At 58.2% G+C, this 22413-nt stretch overlaps 9 protein-coding genes across 9 annotated transcripts; 3 read left to right on the top strand and 6 right to left on the bottom strand.

Moving 5' to 3' along the window:
* Positions 1 to 506: 506 nt before the first annotated feature.
* Positions 507 to 1688, bottom strand: B0H64DRAFT_165998 (uncharacterized protein). The gene is made up of 3 exons (XM_062798681.1): positions 1589 to 1688; positions 1087 to 1534; positions 507 to 1025 (listed from the first exon to the last, which is right to left on the bottom strand). The coding sequence occupies exons 1-3, from the start codon at positions 1589 to 1591 to the stop codon at positions 607 to 609; spliced, it is 870 nt and encodes a 289-aa protein (XP_062659749.1). The 5' UTR covers positions 1592 to 1688; the 3' UTR covers positions 507 to 606.
* Positions 1689 to 2687: 999 nt separating this feature from the next.
* Positions 2688 to 5295, top strand: B0H64DRAFT_442556 (docking domain of Afi1 for Arf3 in vesicle trafficking-domain-containing protein; the record flags this gene model as incomplete). Its single annotated transcript, XM_062806652.1, has 3 exons — positions 2688 to 3506; positions 3562 to 4803; positions 4870 to 5295. 3 exons carry the CDS (start codon positions 2688 to 2690, stop codon positions 5293 to 5295), a joined length of 2487 nt encoding a protein of 828 aa, XP_062659748.1.
* On the bottom strand, positions 5265 to 6602 carry B0H64DRAFT_397714 (Alpha/Beta hydrolase protein). Its single transcript, XM_062803897.1, has 2 exons — positions 5688 to 6602; positions 5265 to 5620 (listed from the first exon to the last, which is right to left on the bottom strand). The coding sequence occupies exons 1-2, from the start codon at positions 6480 to 6482 to the stop codon at positions 5537 to 5539; spliced, it is 879 nt and encodes a 292-aa protein (XP_062659747.1). The 5' UTR covers positions 6483 to 6602; the 3' UTR covers positions 5265 to 5536.
* B0H64DRAFT_397712 (uncharacterized protein) lies at positions 6603 to 7793 on the bottom strand. Its single transcript, XM_062803896.1, has 3 exons — positions 7326 to 7793; positions 7110 to 7258; positions 6603 to 7030 (listed from the first exon to the last, which is right to left on the bottom strand). Exons 1-3 carry the CDS (start codon positions 7407 to 7409, stop codon positions 6865 to 6867), a joined length of 399 nt encoding a protein of 132 aa, XP_062659746.1. The 5' UTR covers positions 7410 to 7793; the 3' UTR covers positions 6603 to 6864.
* Positions 7794 to 8285: 492 nt separating this feature from the next.
* On the bottom strand, positions 8286 to 10276 carry B0H64DRAFT_475066 (uncharacterized protein). Its single transcript, XM_062808080.1, has 4 exons — positions 9703 to 10276; positions 9470 to 9648; positions 9339 to 9409; positions 8286 to 9280 (listed from the first exon to the last, which is right to left on the bottom strand). The coding sequence occupies exons 1-4, from the start codon at positions 10109 to 10111 to the stop codon at positions 8785 to 8787; spliced, it is 1155 nt and encodes a 384-aa protein (XP_062659745.1). The 5' UTR covers positions 10112 to 10276; the 3' UTR covers positions 8286 to 8784.
* B0H64DRAFT_165952 (uncharacterized protein) lies at positions 10055 to 11156 on the bottom strand. The gene is made up of 2 exons (XM_062798680.1): positions 10947 to 11156; positions 10055 to 10882 (listed from the first exon to the last, which is right to left on the bottom strand). The coding sequence occupies exon 2, from the start codon at positions 10689 to 10691 to the stop codon at positions 10161 to 10163; it is 531 nt and encodes a 176-aa protein (XP_062659744.1). The 5' UTR covers positions 10692 to 10882; positions 10947 to 11156; the 3' UTR covers positions 10055 to 10160.
* A 3550-nt stretch (positions 11157 to 14706) lies between these two features.
* Positions 14707 to 17395, top strand: B0H64DRAFT_432820 (phosphoribosylglycinamide synthetase). Its single transcript, XM_062806018.1, has 2 exons — positions 14707 to 17123; positions 17294 to 17395. Exons 1-2 carry the CDS (start codon positions 14759 to 14761, stop codon positions 17308 to 17310), a joined length of 2382 nt encoding a protein of 793 aa, XP_062659743.1. The 5' UTR covers positions 14707 to 14758; the 3' UTR covers positions 17311 to 17395.
* B0H64DRAFT_424706 (uncharacterized protein) lies at positions 17396 to 19247 on the bottom strand. Its single transcript, XM_062805657.1, has 2 exons — positions 18122 to 19247; positions 17396 to 18066 (listed from the first exon to the last, which is right to left on the bottom strand). Exons 1-2 carry the CDS (start codon positions 18834 to 18836, stop codon positions 17867 to 17869), a joined length of 915 nt encoding a protein of 304 aa, XP_062659742.1. The 5' UTR covers positions 18837 to 19247; the 3' UTR covers positions 17396 to 17866.
* A 149-nt stretch (positions 19248 to 19396) lies between these two features.
* Positions 19397 to 22266, top strand: B0H64DRAFT_342367 (uncharacterized protein). Its single transcript, XM_062801256.1, has 2 exons — positions 19397 to 20547; positions 20596 to 22266. Exons 1-2 carry the CDS (start codon positions 19785 to 19787, stop codon positions 21969 to 21971), a joined length of 2139 nt encoding a protein of 712 aa, XP_062659741.1. The 5' UTR covers positions 19397 to 19784; the 3' UTR covers positions 21972 to 22266.
* Positions 22267 to 22413: the final 147 nt, after the last annotated feature.

Raw genomic sequence — 22413 nt, 5'->3', positions numbered from 1 at the left:
TCACATAGCGGGGCAGATCACTGTAAGCGGTTCCCGACCGGAGGCTGGGGAAACCGATTCTCGAAGCTTCTGTGGGTCGGTCCGTCCCAGGCTCGGGTTTGTTTGCACTCTCCCGGTCAAGCCGTCTGCCATTTGAGAGGGGACTGTCGTCATTCGTTCAGGGGAGGCCATCCCTCCACCCGGCTTCGGTGATGACAGGTGTTTTCTTGGAAGTTTGGGGATGATTTTTGTGCATCTGGTCTGGTGTGTCCCGAGTGTGTGTCTCTGGTATGCAAACAAAAAGTTATGTCAACAAATGCCGAGCGGCGCTAGGCGCGGACTGGCGCGGGAGTGCACACGAGCGAGCTTGTCACAGTCACGGGCGCAACATGCAACTGCGGACCGCCAACATTGTATTGGTTGGTAATAATTCCGTGACTCGCCCCCAATGCCGAGAACTGATAGGCCCTAAATCATGCCGTTCACCGTTAGTTGGTATTGCCCCAGACATGGCCACCAAACAACAGGACCCAATGCCCAGCCACCCATCGATGTCTGTTGATAACCAGATAGCCCATCCAATCCCACAACGCCCATGCAATCATCTGGTTGGCGCTTCGGACGAACTCATGGTTCCTCCGCATCGTCAGCGGCCTGCGCCGCGGCTTCGTTTCCGCCCGCAACTGTATTTACAAAGTCCTGGTACCGGAATACCTCGCCGCGCTTGCCGCCCAGTCCCGTGGCTGTGCTCTTGGTGAAGGCCCGCCGCCCTGTGAAGCCAGCAATGACCTTCTCAACGTCCAGCGCCGTTAGGGGCTCTTGATCGGGGTCAGGTGCTGTATGCAGCAGGGCATCTCTGAGCTCTGCAACGTCGATCTGGCCGCTGTCGTCGTCGTCGAATGCCGAGAAGGCAGACAGTAATTCGGGCCCCGGTGACAGAGCGACCAGCGAGGTGGCTATCGAGTTGAGGAACAGCGCCATTGACATGGTCTGAGGCGCTGACGGAGGGAAGAAGTGGGACACGTCACCCGCATTCGATGGAAGACCTAAACCTGCTTGTCAGCCGGCCCGACTGCAATAGCAACGACAATACGTGATTCGCCCTACCTAGCTGATTGAGCATGTCCGCGACATCCTCCCTATTCACGAAGCCGTCGCTATCGCGGTCCAGAATTTGAAATGCCTCCCGCATTGTGCGAACTTGCGAGGGCTGCAACTGGGAGAGCGCATTTCCGTGGCCTACTGTGCTAGGAGCTGGCGAGGCGGTCACTGACGCCGGCCGAGGAATGCTGGGAAGACTGCGCGGCTGGGGAACATATTCGTCGGGGTCGTCTTCCACCGTTGCGTGTATGCGAGATGTTCTGAACTCTTTTGGGCTTGTGACCGGGCTACTACCCATAAATTTTGCGCGAGCTTCGGAAAACCCATCCCTCGTCGGTGTGGGAGTTTGCCGCAGGGTCGCAGAGGATGCTGGCGATTGTGGGCGACGAAACGGTGAAGACCGGGCGGACCCGCCATAGCCCAGCGGGGACGGTTTGTATGCTGATGGCACCGACTGATTTCGGTCAGTATTGCTCAAAAGAACACCACTCTTTGTTTTTCTTCCTACCATATCCAAAATCGCCTTTCCGATGTTGCTCGCCGGGGTGATGTCAAAAAGGGATCTCGCTGCAAGTCTTCGGTTGTTGCGGTGCGACGCTGGAACTATCAACAAAATGCGCCCAATGGAAATCAGAGTGGTTCTGAGGCGCCTTATGGACTGCACTGAGGTGTCCCCAAAGTAAGATAAGGTTTGATGTCAAGTTTATGAGATTCCGGTGTTACTGGAAATTTAGTCGTGAACTTATCGTCATTAATCCATCAATGGTGATTGATCTGCTCTCAATGTCGGTGGGCCGACGGGACGATTGTAGGAGAAAGTAAACAATCCGTCCGGACAACCAGCAGGGGTACCATGGAAGAGGTGCGGCAATCAGCCACAGATTAATTGCGACGACATTTGTGGCGTCACTGTGCGACCGCTGCGGGGTTAGGTAATTATGGCTGATGCCCGTCTGCCGCCCACCGACCTCATGGAATGCTTGTTTCAAAGCCCCCAAAATGCAAGGGAAAGCAGGGGGTTGCTGCCGCCCGCTTCCAGACCCGCCCCTCCAAGCACCCCTCAGCGGCTCAAACCCCCACCAAGCAAGGATCGCAACCCCCTGTCAAATAGCCAGGAGCCGAAAAGGGGAACAAGCGTGCGGGAGTGCTTGACTTCACAGAGCGGGAGCATCTTGCTCGAGGACAACCTTACCTAGCGGCTGCCGGTTACATCTCGGCGTCGCATCTTCCCGCAACCGATCTACACAACAATCGCCGGCCGACTAATAGACACGCGACCTCTAGAATTGCTTTCGTCTCTTGGGTTTTTACCTCCAGGTGCTAGATCCATACTGCCGCCTACCCAACCCGGCTCCCTGCTAGATTGCACACGCCCTCTTCGTTTTGCGCACGACATTCTTCGCACGACTCGAAATAGCTACGGAACTTAATCTCTCGACGTCATATGTCTCGGATTTAACCATCTTTCCTATTCTATATACCGATTGCCTCCACGATATTGCGAACACAAGCATCGCCCATAGCAACTCCCTGTAACTACGCGGTGGGAGCAATTGCTCGAGGAAGAGTGTACGGGCGGGAGGGTTGGAAGCAAGTGCGGGACTACGATGGCCTCGAGCCAGTTCGCACCCCCTTATCTGAAAAGAACCAGCAGTGCGGCTAGCTACGCCAATGGTGCAAACCTGCAGCACCGAAGATCACTCTCGACAATCCCGCCGTCGCGCCCCACCCGCTCCCCGCAACCCCCGGTCGGAATGACCCCCGAGATGGACCGGACCTCGGACCCGAGCTTCAAGGGCAAGACGCCGTCGACCGGCACCGGCGCCTCCTCTCAACACAGCTCACTGTCCACGAGTGCTCAGCCCCGCTACGATGCCGCCGTGGAGCGGCCACGAAAGCTGCGGTCCCAGTACCCCCGCGGGAGCACCGAGAACCATGTCGAGTACATCCTTGTGGCATCCTTCGACATTGATCGCGGTCCGGTCATGGAACACCAGTATCCGGTATCCATCACGGGCGATGAACACATGCTTGCCGAGCTCATGCTTCCGGACCAGGCCCACGTCCGGAACCAAGACTGGACCATATTCTTTCTGCATAAAGACACTAGTCAAGAGGAGGACGAGGCGGAGCGGCAGGCAAAGGAGGAGAGGAAGGCTCGGCGGATCCGGAAGCGTGATCGAGCCAAGGGGATAATACACGAGTCGGACGAAGAGGATGAGGAAGAGGCCGATTTGGACGACTTGGACGACGACGACTGGGATGACGACGAGTCGACGGATGAGGAGCCCGATGGCTTCGAGGGTCCTCCCCTGGTCTATGTTCTCAATCTCGTCAACACAAAACAAGACAAAACGGTCAAGCGAGGTGCAGTGGTCAAGGCTATGGCCATTTGCACCCGGCATCCTTTTTTACATATCTATAAGGTGAACGGAGCAATACGACCTTACCGGCCGTTTATGTTTGCTAACATGTATTCAGCCCTTATTACTACTGGCCTTGGAAGAATACTTCAAAGCACCCGTACCCGAAACTCTGGCAATGCTATACGACGCGGTGAACGAGATGGATCTGTCACTGATGCCGAAGCTGACCTGGCTTGAGCGACACCTCCTGCAATCAAGCGAGAACAAAGATTTATTCGTCGAAAAATTTGAGCAGATGATTCAGGCCCGGATCTCTGGAAGATCCGGGGGCGATGTCGACCAGCCACTCGACGCTAGCAAAGGTCCTCCGCCGCCGCCCACCGTCTTCCGGTCAGGATCCAAGGCGCACATTGAGGGACACGCTGCGTATGTGGTTCCCCGGGACACGCACGAGTTCGAGAGCAAAGTCATGTACAAGGGCATCCCCATCCCGGTCAAGGTTCCGGTCGCTGTTATGCCCGAGATCGTTGGGGATTTCTCTTTGATCAAGCTGATCCAAAACTTCTCCGACTCACATTCCAAGTCACCTCAGACCTTCTCCCTACATCCTCATCTTACAACAAACGGGCCCACCACACATCCGATTATTGTGCTTATCAACGCCCTCTTGACACAAAAGCGGGTCATCTTCCTGGGACACAACATGCCGTCCGGGGATGTCGCCGAGGCCGTTCTCGCCGCATGCGCGCTCGCTTCAGGCGGTATTCTCAGGGGCTTCACCCGGTACGCCTTTCCGTACACAGATCTAACCAAGGTCGACGACCTCCTGAAGGTGCCTGGGTTCATTGCCGGCGTGACGAATCCCACCTTTGAGCACCACCCCGAATGGTGGGATCTGCTCTGCGACATTCCGAGCGGCAAGATGAAAATCAGCAGCAAGATCGAGCCGGCTCCTATCACGGAGGGTCTAGTCTATTTCCAGCAACAGAACCCGGCGTACGCAAACCTGATCCACAACTCGTCGAGTAGCGGGTCGGCGTCGAACGACCTGACGGGCGACGCCGCCTTCATGGCCGGCATCCTGAGGAGCATCACCACGCGGGCAGGCGAGCGGGTGATCAGAGCCAAGTGGAGGACGTGGGTGCTCAAGTTCACTCGCATAGCCGCTGCCTTTGAAGAAAGCGTGTACGGTGCCAGCGCCCTCTACACCAACGACGAGCAGGATGCCAACGCGATGGGTGCCCATGGACACGGGTATGTGTGGGTTGACGAGTCGACGAAGGCGAAAGAATTGGCTGGGAACGTGACACGGATAGAGGGGTGGCGTAACACCAGGAGTTATTACAGCTTCATCCAGGTAAGCCAACCCGAACGATTCCCCTTCCCCCAGGGCCGGGGCTGGGACTAATAAGCACCACCGCAGGACGTCGCGCAGCTCTCGGCGATCCGGCCGCTCAAGGGCCTGGACCTGGCGCATCTGCACGACCGGCTGCGCACGCAGCGGCTGACGCCCATGCAGAGCAAGGAGATCTACGACACGCTGGCCCGGCACGTGCACTCGTACGACGAGATCTGCATGCTGCTGAGCGTCGCGCCCGAGTCGCACACGGGTTTGTTCTATGTTGCCCTCGGCCTGTTCCACAAGGACCGCGACGTCCGCCACCGCACCGCCGCCCTCCTCGAGCGCGTCGCCGAGCACGAGGCCGGCCAGCACTGGTGGCGCATTCTTAGTCGGTTTGAGAAGCTGGCGTATGCAAGGATTAAGCGGGAGGTTGAGGCCGAGGGGAAGGCGTTGGTGGAGAAGGGGGAGGGGGTGGGGTTTGGGGAGGTCGAGAAGAGGGTTAGCTGACGGGGTGGGTGAGGGGGGTGTGGCATGCTCGAAGGGACATCATTCATGGATATGGCGTTGTTGCGGTTGGTATTTTGTTTTTGAATGGTGGGATATGAAAGTTGTATACCGGTGGTTATATCGTATCGTTCCTACCTTGCTGTTTCATGTATCTATTCCGCCACCCCTTTCCAATACGGGTGGCCCGTTCATACCTCATCAACCACATATTCCAATCAAACCCTCAACCCCGATCCATCCCTTACAACAGCCCCAGATGCTTCGCCGCGTGGTTGACGTGGTCATCGCTAAAGCTAGCCATGAAGTAGTACGAGTGGTCGTAGCCCTATCAAAGTCAGCATCCCCTCCACACACAAACACAGACACACACATCACCCCAAGCCCAAACTCACCTCCTGATACCGCACCGTCAACCCCTTCACCCCCGCCTCCGCAGCAGCCTTCTCCAAATTCTCCGGCAGCAACTGCCCCTGCTTATAGAAATTATCCCCCGTGCCCACATCCACCAACGCCTTCAAGTCCACCCCCTTGTCCCACCCCTTCACCAACTCACTCGCGTCATGCCTCTTCCACCCCTCCCTATCCCCGCCCAAATACCCCGTAAACGCCTTCTCGCCCCACGGACACTTCCCCGGGTTCGCAATCGGCGCGAACGCGCTCACGCTCTTATACATGCCCGGATTCTTCAGGTACAGCGTCAGCGCGCCGTGCCCGCCCATGGAGTGGCCCGTGATGGAGACACGCGAGGCGTCCAGCGCGGCGCCGTACGTGGCGTCGGCGAAGAGGGTCTGCGGCAGCTCGCGCGTGATGTAGCTCTCCATGCGGTAGCCGTTCTTCCAGGGTTCCTGGGTCGCGTCGATGTAGAAACCGGCGCCGGCGCCAAAGTCCCAGGAGGCCGTCTCGCCCGGGTGGTTGAGCCCGCGCGGGGAGGTGTCCGGGTAGAGGATGGCCAGGCCGAGTTGCGAGGCGCGGTGCTGGAAGAAGCCTTTTTCGGAACAGTTCTCGGGCGTGCAGGTTAGGCCGGAGAGGTAGATCAGGAGGGGGACTTTGGTGGGGGTGGGGGTGAGGGCTTGCGGGGGGAGGTAGAGGTTCACGGCCATGGGGGTGGTGGTTTCGGTGGATTGGTGGGTCAGCTTGTAGAGCTTGCCGCCGAAGGAGGCGATGGTGGCTTTGGTTTCGAAGGCCATTTTGGGTGGTTTGTTTGGTGATGTTGTTGGTGGTAGTGGTGGTGGTGAGTGATGATGATAGTGGGTTTGGATGATGGTGACGGGATGTTGAAGATTAGGGTCACTGCCCGTGCGGTTGGGGAATGGGGAAGGAGGTTTAATTACTTCCGGACTACCTCGTCTAATTATCTATTACCTTCATTCGTTACACCCGACAGTAAAGCTCCGAATTCAAACCATCAACTCCCGTCTAGCTACCCCGCCAATTGACTTGCCGATGGCGGGGTAAAAAGGGACAAGAAAAGGAACCCCACAATGACATGCCGTCATCGCCGAACACCGAAGCCAATGCCGACCGAACCACTCCCGTCCCTTCTTGACATCCCAAGTACTTCAAAAGTACCTAAATACGCGCAGTCGCATCCTCTGTCTGGTTGAGATAGCAGTCAAACGACGTGATGTACTCGTTCCACCCAATCCTGGTCAGGTTGAACTTGTTGTCGTAGTCGTATGACACGGCGCCAAAGGTGCATCCTGTCGGCGACATGCAGAGGCCGCCGCATTCCGTGCTGCCACATCATTGTTATTAGTTACCAGTTCCGAATATATGTGCCAAGTACCTGCACTGCAGGCGGAGGAGAAACTCACAGACGGGGGTAGCAGTAGAAGGGCGCGTCGTCGGGAGCAAAGGTCGCGGCGTTGTTGATCAGCGCCTCGGGCAGGTCGTAGCACTTCTCGAGCTCGTAGACGGCATATTCGCAGTGGCCTTGGCCGTTGGGGTCGTTGCAGATGAGCACCTGTTCCGGGTAGGTGGTTGTGTCAGACGGGGATCAAGACGGCCAATACTCGAAGGGGGGTACTTACACCACCGATCTGATCGTGCTCGGGCACGGGTGATGCTTGCGCCAGGGAGGCGAGGAGAACGGTGAAGATCGTCTTGAGTGACATGGTGATTAATTAGGTACGTAAAGGATTATCTTCTCGGCGAAATTGAACGGTTATTTTTCAATTGCTCTGCAGTTGTGTGAAGGTGGTTCGTATTAATCGATTGAGGAAGGAAGGGTCGAGCTTCGTTTTATAACCAACGGCAGCCTACTGCGTGAATAATCCTTCCTCCTTCAACAGACCAGAGGTCAGACGCCGAAAACGGCAATAAAATAGTTGAAGTGCAGATACGAGAAAACCAAACATTACATCATGGCTGTCACTTTGGTTACCACTGAGAAACTCGGTAACACGGCATGGGAGCTGTTGGTAGCTCCAGTCACAGAAGGCGTCTGAGGGTGGCGTAGGCTGATCCTCTCTGAATTGGCCGGGGTCAGTCCATCACGCTGTTCCAATTGGTGAGGTGAGATCTCGTGATTGGAGCGAGTGACAACAAGTCGAAGCCTTGTATGTACATATGGTGCATGTAAGAATTGCCTTATCTCGGGGGGATTCTGTGCAGTTTTCGGGTTGCCCGTTCCTCGCAGGTTCCTGACCAAAACCAATCCGCAAAACCGAGACTAACATGTTGACAAGTTGGTCAATCCATGCCTCAACGACTATGACAGACCCCGGGCAATGGAGCTCAGGAATTACCAAAAGGAAAAGAAAAAGAGAAAGAAAAACGGTTATTTTAGAAGGGAACATGACCGTTTCTTCGAAGGAGTTGCTAAGAGGAGTGCCAGTCACATTGGCTGGCACTCCCTATTTTCCACTGGACGTACTCATAAAACATCAACATCAGAGCAGCGTAAGAGCAAAGTTTGTAACTTAAGGCTGAGATCAAGTCAATGTCAACACAAACGAGATAATACATCACAAGATCCAAGCGAGTTGAGCTGCAAAAAAAAGTAACAATTCCCCATTCTATGGAAACCCTAATAGTATATATACATAAACATTAAGTAGGTAGCATTAACCCCTCCCCCCAAAAGCCATAGGAGAAGGAGATATCCCACACCACCACCACTACCGCCACCCACTCAGGTCAAGTCCGACAAAACCCCCCTCCGGCCAGGTAACTGCAGTACCATGTCGAGAGGAGATCGCCAAACCCCAACCCAGCAAGAAAAAAGGACCAAACCAAACCAAACAGGTGTATCTATCGCATCCCTCCCCAATAAAAAAGCAAAAGGAGTGTCATCACGCTCGCTCCCCCCACGCCGACCCCGTCATCCCCAGTCGTAAGTTAAGAAGAAACCGTATGTGTTATGCGTAGCCCCGCCACCCCTTTCCCGATCGTAGAAGGCACGAACGAAAAAAAAGAGAAAGGGGTGAGAGAGAGAGGAACAGACTGAAAGAAAAACCCAACTGCCCGGTTAGGGGTGGCTGGTCAAGCTCAGATGAGCACGACAGCACCGACCAACCCAGCGAGCAGAGCAACACCCTTGCCGCCGCGGACGAGGAGGCTGTTGGCGCCGGCCGTGGCGATGGGCGGGGGGCCATCGTCGGTAGGCGTGGGGGTGGGGGTGGGTTCCGGAGTGGGTTCCGGGGTGGGCTCCGGGGTGGTGCCGTTGGAGGGCACGGGCACGGGGCTGGAGGGGATGGGGACGGGGCTGGAGCCGATGGGGCTGGAGCCGACCGGGGTGGAGCCGATGGGGACCGAGGGCTCCGGTTCGGACGGGACGGTGACCGAGGTCGGCAGGATGATGGTGGTGGGCGGGAGCGGCGTCGACGTCCACACCGTCTCGGTCGCCTCCACGATGACGGTCGAGTAGCCCGTCACCGTCTCCTGTTCTGTGACCGGCACGTTGACCGTCACCGGCACGTGCTCCGTGATGGTCACCGGGACGACATCGGTTACCGTGTGCACGTCCGTGTTGGTCAGGGTGATTCTAGGTCAAAGAGTTAGTGGTTTTGACTCGTTAGTTAGGAAGGGTATGGTAGGCTTACGTGTCGGTTTGGGTGACCTTGACGGTGGAACCCTCGATCACGGTGGTGTAGGTGGTGACAGGGCAGGTAATCTAGTTTTCATGTTAGCATGTTATCACTTTGGTATTGTTACAGGAAAGCAAGAGACGTACCGTTGTGTACACATCAGTCGTCTCGTACTCGGTCGCAACCGACGTCGTGTAGATGGTCTCAGTCTCCTGGACCTTGGTGACAACGGTCGAGGTCGAGGTCCAGGTGATCTCCACCGTCGAGCCATCGACAACCTTGGTCTCGGTCACGGGGCATAGCTCGGTGAGGGTAGTGTAGACAACTGCAAGCTATGTCAGCAACTGTAAACGCCCTCGAGAGGTCAGCGTTGACTTACCCTGGTCCGTCGACTTGGTCACTGGGGGTGCCGTCTTGGTGATGACAACGGTGGTAGGGACGGCTGTCTTGACCGTGCTGGTCGTGGTATAGGTGGTTGTGTATGTGTGGCCGGGCTCGGTGTGGGTCTCGGTGACGGGGCAGACGGTGGTGTAAGTCACAATCACCTTGGTGGTGACGGTCTCGCAGTCCTCATCGTCCTTACCGCCGCCGCCGCCACCACCACCACCACCACCGTGGCCTCCGCCGCCGCCGCCCTTTCCGCCGCCGCCCTTTCCGCCGCCGCCATGGCCACCACCACCACCACCATGTCCGTATGTCCTATCAACTAGCCCGCGGTCTCCCCTGCGGGGGATGTTGGCCGCAAGGGCCGTGGCCGCGAGGGCGAAGAGGGAAAGCACTGCTCTCATTGTGTCTGTGTGGCCGGCCTGCTGGCAACGACTGGCTTGTAGTAAAGGGTTAAGATGATCTGGTAGGCCCAGGATCTTCAGGCACGAGGAGGTTGGGAGCGAGGGTCTGGAGAAACCTTAGCGAACGGTTGGTGGTCGGGAGAACCCAGGAAGCCGGCGATGAGGAAGCAGGATGGGGAGAGGAGGCAGCAGACGATCTGGGAGGCGGGATGTTTATACACCAGAAGTGCCACCCCGGGCAGGACCTCGAGGGAGAGCAGGTGTGGTACAGCGGGGTTGGGATGGCATCTTGCTGGTGTCCCAACAGCAGCTTGAGACAATCCCATCTAGGCTGCATGAAGCTGGCCATGGTAGGAGGAGGGTAGGTGGGGATCAGAGGAATCGGAGCTCGAGGATTGGGCGGCGGCGAGCTCTCCGCCTGGGAATCGCGAGGTTGGGCAGACCCCCCCAGCTGTGAGACCGATGCGGAAGCTGGCCCAAGACCGACGGCGGCGTGCATGCATACAACCGTGCCCACCGGTTGGCCCAGCCAGGCCGTTGTTGGCCGTGCAGGAAGTACACAGGAGGAGGCGAACAACATCCTCGTCTGTCAGATTTCCGCACCGATCGAGTGTACTTCGTACATGTCGTGGAGATGGTCAACCCCGGGAAGGTCCTGCATCCACAGGCCCGTCCAACCTCCCCACCGCAGCACCTCCCTCTCGAGACTCCTTTGGGGACATGGCGCAGTCGTAACGGGGTTGACTTTCGATCTACCCAGGCAATGATCAACTAACAATCTGTGACTGCGTGCTGTTTCAAGCTCTCGCGGAGGGCGGCACAGGTGGTGGCTCACGGAATTCACACAGCTCGTGTAAGTGCGTGCCTCATTTGTCACCCCCACCCCCATCCCACGAGTGGAGGGCCTGCCTAGCTGAGGCCATACTGTGTGTGTCGTGCAGTCGAGTTCCCCGCAGTTTCCTGTACCAATGCCTTTCTATGAAGAACAAGAAATAACTGCCGCGGTCCACCGATCGATTAGTGGCCGAGGCGCTGTCTCGGCTGCGTGTGTTGTTCCTGGAAACTGCATGAAATGTTGAACTCACGTCAATGAGTTAATGTTAGCGTAGTGGGTTGTTGCAGTGGACATGCACCCCTGGAGAATTGAAGCAGCTGAGTGGTTGTCGTGCCCACCACGCCGCGAGCGGGCCCTTCTCAACCCCTGCCAATGATGCCGGCTTTCGCTGATAAGCTTGCCAAGCCCATGTGCCCCTTGTTGGTGTTCCTTAGCCTGGTTTGACGTGTTTCCAGCTCTACCCAGAGACCACTTTGTTGACCGGCCCGATGGCCGACCTTTTACACTCCATACCTAGGAGGTAGTGGGTGGAGTTGGGGGTTCCTAATCTGGGAAACAACAGCGCCGCTTTTCTCGTCTCGTCGGCAAAGCCAACAGGCAAGCAAGTGTGTCTCATCTTGCCGCCTTTGAGCCTGGCGCGAGAGCCCCTCTGTCGAAAATGTATTGGAATTTGCTGATGTGCCGGGCAAGCGGAAAGCTACCGTTTCTTTCTTCTTGGAGTGTAGTATAGATAGGTAAGGTAGGCTGGTAGTCCGATGTTGTGGCGACCGACGGGCGACGCACGGCCTGGGGAACTTCGACGAACGCACCAACCCTTGGCCGACAGACCACTCCGCCGCCAATGGCGACCCGGGGACGCTCGGGAGGGTTGTATTGCCCGGTCAGGCCGTCGATCGATTTCCCTTGCGCTGGGCCGAGAACGCAGCTGTGCTCTCCAAAAAGAAGAACAAAAAGCAAGGTCTGCAGGCTGGCCATGGGCAGGTTGACAGGGGAACTCCCGCAGTCACCCGCGCGATCTGCATCTCTGGCCTGACGTGGAGACAGCTCCGACCGGAGAAGACAAAAGCTAAAGATCTGGGCCTCTCAGAGGTCTTCGAGGCTGGAAGCGAACCTGCAGCTCACGACGTAATCTATTTGGGCAGGGGCGGACTTCGATATTAAAAAAAAGCTGCACTGCTGCACTCAGGTCGCTCCTTCCTCAAGGGGGGTTGGTTGCTGCCAGGTTGTAACGTCCCATGCCTTCCGGTCCCCACTGAAGTACCTATTGAGATTTATTTCGTATTGCTCACTCAGTGTTGTTGTGCTCGGGACTAGGCCATCTCATGGACTCTGTTGAGGCTTGAGAGTGCCAATAACCAATAAGTCGTGGCGTCATTCAGGACGAGAACCATGTCTTGATGGTAACCAAGGATTCAACGGATGGTGGGGCAGCCCTGCACACCGATCCCGATCGCGCGGTCTGGGGGGTCGGATGTTTGCCAAGCTCTGCCATCCGACAACCTCGTCGAACATTCCGTCCCGAGCGTCCCTCCGCTTTGTTCTTCGGACTTGAGAGCTTGAACCCGGGTACCGACGCAAGTGCCTGCCGTGGCACCTCCAAGGCTCCAATCCAGCAGGCATCCAACACTCGAGCAGGCAATCAAGCCCCGAGCGAACACAACATGGCCGTTACGACATCATTGATGCTGGCATGAGCCGCCGTTGCCCTTCGCAAACATGGCCACGGCGACGCTCGTGTCTGTGGTTCACCAGCGGGTACCAGTCGGCAATTGGCTCGCTACGGAGCAGACGGCTTGCGGGTTGCGTCAACCTTACTGGCTGTTCGCGGCATCGAGAAAGACCACCACCCCAAAGCGTGCCCATGTTCCGAGCTGTTGCCCGGCACACGCGATGGCACGATGGCTTCTACCACGCTGACTGTCCAGCAACAGGGAATGCTTTCTTTGTATGACTGTGTTTCAGCTTCATGTTCATTGCCGTTCGCATTTGCGTTATGTGCCGTAAAGAGGAGAGTAAACACCTCGAAATAGGAGCCCATCATCCTTGAGGTCCTTTTCTGACGGCCTTCTCTGACGGCGTTCACTCGGATGGAACCTTGGTGGTTGTGTTGGCTGCTTTGACCCACACCTTCCCGAGAAGTCCATGGTACGTACCTTATGGGTCCAGCCCGAGCCCCTGCCCAACCCGGAAGTCAACCCTCAGCTGTTTCCCCATGAATCGGTCAAAGCTTCGAACCCATGGAAGCCCTCAGGAGCTTCGCGCAACCCCAACAACAAACAGCCCCTTCCGCAGCAGAGCCCTTGAAGCTCACGATGGCCCCCCTCCGGGCCCAAGGCTTCGCGCGGTCGCCACACACGGCCATCCCCCTGGCAGTGCAAAGTTCCTGACTTCACGCGAGACCGAATGTGCCATCTTACGAATCAAGTTTTACGATCCCGGGTATTCGGCATCTTTCTCTAGTTGTGAGGATATCTCGGTTGAAGTAGGTAATCATGATGCAATCGCGTCCCTTCGTGTCTTCCAGACTGCTGCCGATCTGCTCTTCGCCTCGTCTCGACAACCGGCAGGCCGGTTTGGCGCGGGTAGGGAGACCTGGGGCGAGCCTCAACGGTGCTGCATGGGCCTCCTTCAATCGCGACGTCAACGAACTGTTGATCTCATAATACGACGGTACAATACGATGCCGATCCATAGGATAGTGTAATATTACTGCTCGTGGGACCATCAGAACTACACTATTCAGGATTTCGTCCCCGGCACCATCGCCGCGCCGCCCTCAGAACTGCAGTCGCACCAACCGGGCGATGCTCTTTGCGCTCCGCCGCCATCCGAGTAGCCGTACTCCGTACATACCGGACCGGGAGATAGCTTGCTGGCGGGCCTCAGCTGGCTGCCGTCTCATCTCCTAACGTTATCGTGCGTGGGGGCTGGGAAGGCAGAAATAATTCACGGCCGACTGTCCAGGCCAGTACCAGCCACGATTCAATGTTTCACGGGTTGATGATTAATTCTCGAAAGAGATATTGGTTCGTTATTGCTTATGTGAGCAATATGCTTTCCTGATCAACAGCATTCCAATCACCGGGGGAAATGATACCAGAACCATGCAGCATACTGCAGCTCCGCAGCCAAGATATCGATCTGAGATGGGAGACGGCAGCTCGCTCTGACGCCTTATTGACGCCCCTTCGGCCCATTCTCGGCTCCTCCCTCGCCAAAATCAACCGTCGCACAGTCTTTTGAGATGTGCAGCGGTTCGAAGCCATGCCGAGCCTGAACGGTTGATGAACCCCCTCCTCGGCGACAGCTTTCCTGGTCTACCTACTGTGTGAAATCCAGAGATAAGGTCTCGAGTAACATCTTGATCCAGACCATTGCCGTTCCACGCAGACCTGAATCGAGCACCACGAATTAAAACATCGAGGAGCTTCAGGAAAGAGGGCCGGCTAGGGGGTAACCAATATCGCAATGCGGCGCTGCCACTCTGCCCACCTAAATGATTTGACCAGATGTTTCGAGCCTTTTATGACTTGACATTCAAACCGAACCACCTGCTCGTATGATATTTGGACAGGTTTACAGGTTTAAGGAATACAGGTTTAAGGAAGAAGTTGAACCTCCATAGAACCATGCTCCCGTTTGGTGTTTATACACGGATTGGCCAATCAACAACAGCGCTTCGATAACAGAGCCGAAAACGCGGGGGAGGGGTAATAACACAACTTTTAGGGTTTTTTTTTCTAGCGCCGGATACGGAGAAGGGACAAGATGCTGGGCAGAGGACGACCGATTCGACTCGACCCAACGTGAAGATGTCGTCGTCTCTGCGCATTCTACTTATCGGTAACGGCGGCCGTGAGCACGCCCTCGCCTGGAAGCTTGCCCAGTCACCGTTGGTGGAGTCCATTATCGCCGTGCCTGGCAACGGAGGCACTGCAGGAGTCCCCAAAGTCATCAATGACTCTTCGGTGGCCGCCGACAACTACCCTGGCCTCGTCGATTTTGCGAGGAAAAATGCCGTAAACCTCGTGGTACCGGGCCCCGAGGCGCCCCTCGTCGACGGTATCGAGGGCTTCTTCCGCGATGCGGGGATTCCCGTCTTCGGCCCGTCCAAGGACGCTGCCGCCATGGAGGGCAGCAAGACCTTCTCTAAGGACTTTATGAAGAAACACAACATCCCGACCGCTGCCTACGAGAACTTTTCCGACTACGAGAAAGCCTGCCAATACCTGAAGTCGGTCAAACACAGCGTCGTTATCAAGGCCACCGGCTTGGCCGCCGGCAAGGGCGTGATCATCCCGCAGACCCAGGAGGAAGCCCTGCAGGGGCTTAAGGACATCATGCAGGACAAGGCCTTTGGCTCGGCGGGCGACGAAGTCGTTATCGAAGAGTTCCTTACCGGCGACGAGTTGAGCATCTTGTCCTTCTGCGACGGCACCACCATCAAGTCCCTCCCTCCGGCTCAGGACCACAAGCGTATCGGGGAGGGCGATACCGGCCTCAACACCGGCGGTATGGGCTGTTATGCTCCGACAAAGCTCGCCACGCCACAGCTGATTGCCCGTATCGAGCGCGAGATCCTCCAGCCCACCATCGACGGCATGCGCAAGGACGGCTTTCCCTTCCGCGGCTGCCTTTTTACCGGCCTGATGATCGCCCCCGACGGCACCCCCAAAGTGCTCGAGTACAATGTCCGCTTTGGCGACCCCGAGACCCAGACGATGTTGCCGCTGCTCGAGTCAGACCTGGCTAAGATCATGTACGCATGCGCCGGACCGGTCCCGTACCTTGAGGATATCACAGTCAAGGTCTCCTCCAAGTTTAGCACCACCGTGGTTGTCGCCGCCCCCGGCTATCCGGAATCATACCCCAAGAACATTCCCATGCAGGTCGCGAACCCGCCCGACGGCATCAACATCTTCCACGCCGGAACCAAACTCTCTGGGGACTCGTTGGTAACCTCTGGCGGCCGTGTCATTGCGGCCACCGCGACCGGCGACTCCCTTCGTGCCGCTGTCGACAAGGCCTACGAGGGCGTCAAGCTGATCAACTTTGACGGCATGTACTACCGCAAGGACATCGCCCACCGCGCCTTCCGCACAACCGACACCACCGACAAGCTCACCTACGCCCAGTCCGGCGTGAGCATCGATGCCGGCAACGAACTGGTCGATCGCATCAAGGCCGCCGTCGCCACCACGCGGCGCCCCGGTGCGGACGCCGTCATCGGCGGTTTCGGCGGGGAAGTCGACCTCTCGGCCGCCGGCCACCCCGGGGCGCCCATCATTGTCGGTGCCATCGATGGCGTCGGCACCAAGCTCATCATCGCGCAAAAGATGAACAAGCACGACACAGTCGGCATCGACCTCGTCGCCATGAACGTCAACGACCTGGTCGTCCAGGGCGCCGAGCCCTTCATGTTCCTCGACTACTACGGCTGCTCGCGCCTCGACGTGTCCGTCGCCACCTCCTTCGTCGAGGGCGTCGCCCAGGGCTGCCGCGCGGCCGGCTGCGCCCTCGTCGGCGGCGAGACCGCCGAGATGCCCGACCTCTACACCGGCGACGACTACGACGCCGCCGGCGCCGCCATCGGCGTCATGCGCGCGCCCCAGCGCCTGCCCCGCAAGGACGCCATGGCCGAAGGCGACATCCTCCTCGGCCTGGCCTCCTCGGGCGTGCACTCCAACGGCTTCTCGCTCGTGCGCAAGATCGTCGCCTCGCGGGGACTCGCCTACACCGACCCCTGCCCCTGGAACACCACCACAACCACCACCACCACCACCACCACCGGCACCACCACCCTCGGCGCCGCCCTCCTTACACCCACGCGCATCTACGTCAAACCTCTCCTCGCCGCCCTCGCCGCCACGGGCGACGCCGTCCGCGGCATGGCCCACATCACCGGCGGCGGCCTGACCGAGAACGTCCCGCGCATGCTGCCGGCCCACCTCGCGGCCGAGATGGACGTGGCCGCCTGGGAGCGGCCGCCGGTGTTCGGCTGGCTGGGGTCGGCCGTCGAGCCGGTCGAGATGGCGCGCGCTTTTAACAATGGGCTGGGCATGGTCCTGGCCGTGGAGGCGGGGCGCGCGGAGGAGGTGAAAGGGTTGTTGGAGGGGGAGGGGGAGAGGGTGTGGACTGTGGGGAGGTTGGTGAAGAGGGAGGAGGGTGGGGAGGGGTGTGTGTTGAGGGGGTTGGAGAGGTGGGTTTAGATATTTGGATATGTATGGGAGCTGGTGGGTGGATGAATATATGCCCAGCTTCCATGGGTTGGGGTGGCCGCGTTTGTAGGGGTGTGGGTAGGTAGAAAAAATGGTATAGATGTCTTGAATTCTGGTGTGTTCCTGCAGTGGTCCGGGAGCGGTGATGTTCACGTACCCATGGATAAGAAACCCGAAAATAGCTCGTGCCTATGGGCTGCTAAATGGATGGAGTCGGGTCACGAATCTAATCGGTCACTATACTTGTATTGTAGTACTGTTCTTTTTTTTCTTTTCTAAACGGATTTGACTGAAACTTAGGATTCTTACTACTCATCCTCGCCTTCCGGTCTCGGGCGTGTCCAAAGAATAGGCATACCCCATGCCATGCGGGATAGTCCTCTCTCGGCGCCTAAATGCAACCAACCCCCTCTACTACCCAGTATGCCCCTCTATCCTCTATAGTAGCGCGGCGTCTAAGCCATCGTTAAAAAGGACCGTCTCACCCGATGCCCTCAACATCCTGACTCCGTCTCTAGGGGGTATCTCGTATGCTCTTCCCTCGGCTCCGTCGCCCGGCTTGGCCACGGACCAGGGTGCGTTGCAAGGTATGTTGTTGCGGTATCTTCTGCTGGTGTTGCTGTTTCGGTTTTGAATGAACCCGTGCTAGCGAATCCCCTCGAAAATTCGTTATCCTGTATTCGACGAACTCTTGTGCGATCTTCAGGCTGCGACTCTCATATCGGTGCCGGTGGCTTGTGCTACTCCGTTCGCGTCCTTGTTGTCGTTAGGTCTGGGCAAGGCCTGCCCTCGCGCCTTCTCGGTCAGCGCGTAGAGTTCGTTGAGCATCAACTCCCGGGTCGATCGTGCAAGCTCGTCGACGTCAGAGGCAGTGAGGCCGACCGTAGGGATGGGGTCGAGGACTGCGGGCCAGCGTCAGTCAGGGGCTGGGGCGGCATGGCACAGCGGGTGGCTTACCTTTGCACGGGATCCTCCCGGCATTGAACACCATCCCCTTGACCCAGAGGATGTGGCTGTAGTTGGCAGCGACCACCGGGATGATTGGCACCTGAGCCTGGACGGCGAGGTGGAAGGCGCCCTTCTTGAATGGTAGTAGCATCGGCTCCTTGGAGTAGCTGCGGGTGCCCTCTGGGAACATGTAAACGCTCTGGCGCTTCTCGCGGATTTCGTTGGCGGCGCCCTGCATGGCCTGGCGGGCGTCCTTGCTGTTGGCGCGGTCGAGAAAAACGCTGCCACTCAGTGCCATAAACCAGCCCAAGAGAGGAACCTTCTTTAGCGAAGCCTTGGCCGTGACGCTGCAGTATTTTGGGAACATGCACCCCAGCATCAGCACGTCGAGCTCGGTTTGGTGGTTGCCGAGAAAGACGGCCGGGCGAACGTTCTTGAGGTGATTGTTGGGATCCTCAATCTCGAAGGTCACACCCGTCGAGAGACCCATGAGGAACTTAAAGCTACGGGCAACGGTCCATTGCGTGAGCTGGTTAAGGCCAATGGCGCGAAGGGCGATCGCGGCGGAGACGCCGTAGGCGGAGCTGATAATCAAGGCGAGGTAAGAAGCCAGCAGGCGGGCCACGAAGGCCGCCTTCGAGATCACCGCGGACAACATGTAGAAGAATATCGTCAAGGCGATGTATCCGGCTACAAAGTAGCCGGTGTAGAGCAGGAACGCCATGGTTTAAATAGAGGGCCGGAGTTCGAGGGGATCACGAGGGGGGCGACAGGCGCAGAATGGAGAGCAGCGCGGGGTTCGTCTGGTGTGCTTTGCGCCTGCCGTGCGTGACCTTGTGGCGATCCAAGCTGTTCGGTGTGAGGTTCAAGTTGTTCGTAGAGGTAGGCCCGGGGCCCTGAGAGTGCCGAGTGGGGGCGTTGGAAGGTGGATGTGGAGAAGTATTGAGGAGGAGATGGAGCGTTTTACGGACGACTTCAGATGGGATCGTCCGTTTTCTTTAGGTCATTCGTGAGCAAGGTATGCGATGTAATCGTCATGCTTCCTCGGGTCACCATCCGAGAAAGAATCGCTTGACAGATGCACGTGTTACTTCACCAACAGAAATAAAACTTTGGACGGGCTGGGCCTGCTCTTGGTTGATGCATGTGGGGGAATGGCCGCTGTCGGCCTCGATTGGTTCGTGGACCATTATGCCCCACTTGTCTTCTTCCGAGGTTGAGAAATGTTGAGGGTTCACTTGGGGAAAAGCTTGGCGTCTCGAACTGCACCTTCGCGTTCCATCCCCGAGGAAGGTTCCACGGGCCGAGAGCGGTGCCAAGGCGATGATGCTGCTGCGGGAGGGAAGAACAGGCCACTCCCTGGTCCCGCTCGAACGACCTGTAACGCGACAGCCGCAGCACTGCGAACCGGCATCTGGGGCAGCTTCCGAAGAATATCTCGGTAGCCTCGCTTCCGGCTTTATTCGATTGTGAGAGAAGGGTACCTTAGGCAACGATGATCGATTGAGTTTTGCCCGGGCCATTCGACGACGACCCAACGATGATCGCATTCCTGCAACAGCGCTTCCCGAGCCCCTAGAACCCGCCAACCCCAGACTTCCCGTCGCACATTGCATCGCATTGTACACGACTCACTGCAGGCCTCTCCTCCGATTTCCCATTCTAATTCACCATGGCCGCATCCCGCCGTGGGCAGCCGCCCCTCTCGGTCCGGCTACCGCAGCCCACATCCGCCGCTTTGCCTGACCTCCCGCCCATCTCGGCTCTCTTCCTAATCGACTTCGACGTCAAGGCCGGGTATACCATCACCTGGAAGCAGGCTGTGCAGGGCCTCGAGCTCGAGGGCACCGTCGAGTACAAGAGCTTGCCGTCAGGCCTTCACACCGTGTCTGACGACCTCATATACTTCGTCCACGATGGAGGCCACGCCGGTCTCAGCGCCTTCGTCAACACCCCCACCGACGAGGAAGAGACGCGCCATGCGCGCATGATCGCCGTCGGCGTGCTAGTTCCGCTCAGCTACGGCCGTCTCGGGAGGGCATGGCGCCACGCCGAGGGTTTGAAGGACATAGCAGCCAAGCTGGCCGCCGATAGGCAACAGACAAAATTGCTGGACGAGTACTGGGAGAACAACGGGGTGAGCGAGACGACAGCCCTACAGCCGTTGAAGGACACCCCGCTCGAGTCGCCTCTGCTCAGCATCAAGGCGAACCGTCCTGGATTGGGCAAGGGGCATGCTAGGAATCGCTCTGCCTCGGACGGCGCCGCCTTGATACCACCAGGCCACCGCCTCTCTCCGTTTCACCCGGCCTGGAGCCTGACATCGCTGCTGGACACCTTTGGGCCCCTGATCTTTCCGATACACCGCGCCGCGCTATTGCGCAAGCGTATTTTGATTTCCTGCCATGCCCCGGTGCACGAGGTCTGCAACTTTGGTACGCATCCCGATGGGCGGTCTCTGCACGTTGACTAACCCGGCTTAGTGTACGATATTTCCGTCTTGTCCAATATACCCCTCTCCGTATGCGATGTGGTAGACCCCGCCGCCCCTGTCCAGCGCCTCCGGCCGCTCTTTTGCATCGGAGTACACGACATATCCTATTTACTCGAGCACCAAGCGGCTCTAAAACGAGCCGGCCAGTCGAATGACGACCGCGACACTCACAACAATTCCGACGACGCCACCTCGGGCTGGGTAGCGTGCACTACCGACAGCATCCTCGCTATGAAGGAGGGGCTCTGGGACATGCTCATTACCATGCCTCCTCCCTACTCATCCAGCGCCAAACAGCGTGTTTGGCCCACCGTAGAATGCCCCAAGGGCGTTCCCGTGAAGGCTACACAGCGCGACCTTCGGCGCTTCCGGTCCCTCACTCTCGGTCTCGCCCGGTTGGCCACCCATCCCCCCCCACAACCACCACCCAACCCTCGCAGTCCCCCCTCGGAAGCAAGCGACTCCCCAGTGCCCACCACACCCGCCATCAGGCTCTCCAAAGCCACCGGTTCCCGCCCCGGAACAGCCTCCGAGGACCGCCCTCCCTCACTACCTGCCCTAGACAGTGGCGACGACACCGACACGATCGTTGAGCCCGCCACATGGGCCGCTCTCGCCTACAACGGCTTCATGTGGTGGGCTTCGGCCGGCGAGAAGCGCCACAGCGACGAGGTAGACGAGCAGAGCCACGATGCCTCGCTCCTCGCCGACCTCGCGTCGCCCCTATCCCCCGCCATGGCCTCTTCCCCGTCAGCCCAGCCCCGTTCCCAGCAGCAGCCACAACAAAGGCGAACGAGCTTCGGCGCCACCGCCGCGGGGAGCGACATGGCCGCGTCGCTGGCCTCGCTCACGGGCCGCTCGCGGGGCGCGGCGGCGGACGAAGATGGCGGCGATGAGAATGACGACGACGACGGCGACCAGGAGGCGCAGGCGCGCGTCGAGCTGGCCGCGGTCGCCTACTTCCACCGCCTCACCACCTCGGTCCTGTCGGTCCTCGCCGACATCGTCGACTCGTCCGACGAGGACGACCTGCTCGGGCTCAACCTCCGCGAGGACGCCGAGGCGTACACGGATTATGATGGGGCGGCCGGGCCGCGCGGTGCGGAGGAGGAGGCGAGGTTGCTGGGGTCCGCGGCGGGGCCGGCGGGGGGTGCTGGTCCTGTTGGCGCGACTAGTACTGGTGGTGGCGGTGGGGATAGGATGGGCTGGGTGAGGGTGGATAGCGAGGCGCTGGCTGAGATGGGGCTGGATGTGTGGAGCCAGGCGGATGCGGATTTCGTGGGGGAGGTGTCGGCGCGGTATTTCGGGAGGAGGGCGTATGTCGAGACGAAGGGCGTTGAGGTGTGCGGGGTGAGGGTCTGCTAGGGGCCGGCCTTTACCAATGTGGGATACTGGTGGTGACTGTGTAGTGAATGTATTGATTGGCGTGTTTTGGATTCAGTTGTTATACCTCACGGGATACTGAGGGCTGTAGTGGGCTTTTAGTTGCGTCATGAGACGAGGAATGAGAGCGGTTTAGCGGATTCGCGGCTGGCCGAGCAAGCCTGCAGAGTTGTTTTGCATGGTGGTTGTGCGCTTGGTTATTCTTTGGGTTTATATCCTCATGCTGGACTTGCTAGCCTGAAGTGCCTCTTAATGCTGTGTTCAACTATTAGTCGTCTCACTTTCTACCTCGTCCTCCCTCCAGCTCCAGCCTCTCGCCCGCTTGTACCCTAACCCTGGACAGCTACACTGTTCACACTTTTTAGCATGGAACGCTCTTCTTCGTCACTCATCACTTACACTTATACATACCTATCAAACCCCA

The sequence above is a fragment of the Chaetomium fimeti genome (genome assembly GCF_033439085.1).
Source record: "Chaetomium fimeti strain CBS 168.71 chromosome Unknown B0H64scaffold_4, whole genome shotgun sequence".
Lineage (NCBI taxonomy): Eukaryota > Fungi > Ascomycota > Sordariomycetes > Sordariales > Chaetomiaceae > Chaetomium > Chaetomium fimeti.
The sequence above is the reverse complement of the archived record's forward strand: the minus strand, read 5'-3'. Positions and strand labels throughout refer to the sequence as shown.

What these genes read in the sequence shown, in the direction of transcription:
- B0H64DRAFT_165998 (XM_062798681.1), bottom strand. An exon ending in GGACATGCTCAATCAGCTAG is followed by an intron (nt 1,026 to 1,086) that starts GTAGGGCGAATC and finishes AAGCAGGTTTAG; the next exon opens with GTCTTCCATCGAATGCGGGT.
- B0H64DRAFT_342367 (XM_062801256.1), top strand. Translation starts at nt 19,785, where the DNA reads ATGGCCGCATCCCGCCGTGGGCAGCCGCCCCTCTCGGTCCGGCTACCG. An exon ending in GCACGAGGTCTGCAACTTTG is followed by an intron (nt 20,548 to 20,595) that starts GTACGCATCCCG and finishes AACCCGGCTTAG; the next exon opens with TGTACGATATTTCCGTCTTG.
- B0H64DRAFT_397714 (XM_062803897.1), bottom strand. Translation starts at nt 6,482, where the DNA reads ATGGCCTTCGAAACCAAAGCCACCATCGCCTCCTTCGGCGGCAAGCTC. An exon ending in TGACGGTGCGGTATCAGGAG is followed by an intron (nt 5,621 to 5,687) that starts GTGAGTTTGGGC and finishes TGACTTTGATAG; the next exon opens with GGCTACGACCACTCGTACTA.
- B0H64DRAFT_424706 (XM_062805657.1), bottom strand. Translation starts at nt 18,836, where the DNA reads ATGGCGTTCCTGCTCTACACCGGCTACTTTGTAGCCGGATACATCGCC. An exon ending in CGGGAGGATCCCGTGCAAAG is followed by an intron (nt 18,067 to 18,121) that starts GTAAGCCACCCG and finishes GCTGGCCCGCAG; the next exon opens with TCCTCGACCCCATCCCTACG.
- B0H64DRAFT_475066 (XM_062808080.1), bottom strand. Translation starts at nt 10,111, where the DNA reads ATGAGAGCAGTGCTTTCCCTCTTCGCCCTCGCGGCCACGGCCCTTGCG. An exon ending in GACCAAGTCGACGGACCAGG is followed by an intron (nt 9,649 to 9,702) that starts GTAAGTCAACGC and finishes CATAGCTTGCAG; the next exon opens with TTGTCTACACTACCCTCACC. An exon ending in AAGGTCACCCAAACCGACAC is followed by an intron (nt 9,281 to 9,338) that starts GTAAGCCTACCA and finishes TCTTTGACCTAG; the next exon opens with AATCACCCTGACCAACACGG.
- B0H64DRAFT_165952 (XM_062798680.1), bottom strand. Translation starts at nt 10,691, where the DNA reads ATGTTGTTCGCCTCCTCCTGTGTACTTCCTGCACGGCCAACAACGGCC.
- B0H64DRAFT_397712 (XM_062803896.1), bottom strand. Translation starts at nt 7,409, where the DNA reads ATGTCACTCAAGACGATCTTCACCGTTCTCCTCGCCTCCCTGGCGCAA. An exon ending in AGCACGATCAGATCGGTGGT is followed by an intron (nt 7,259 to 7,325) that starts GTAAGTACCCCC and finishes TACCCGGAACAG; the next exon opens with GTGCTCATCTGCAACGACCC. An exon ending in TTCTACTGCTACCCCCGTCT is followed by an intron (nt 7,031 to 7,109) that starts GTGAGTTTCTCC and finishes ATGATGTGGCAG; the next exon opens with CACGGAATGCGGCGGCCTCT.
- B0H64DRAFT_432820 (XM_062806018.1), top strand. Translation starts at nt 14,759, where the DNA reads ATGTCGTCGTCTCTGCGCATTCTACTTATCGGTAACGGCGGCCGTGAG.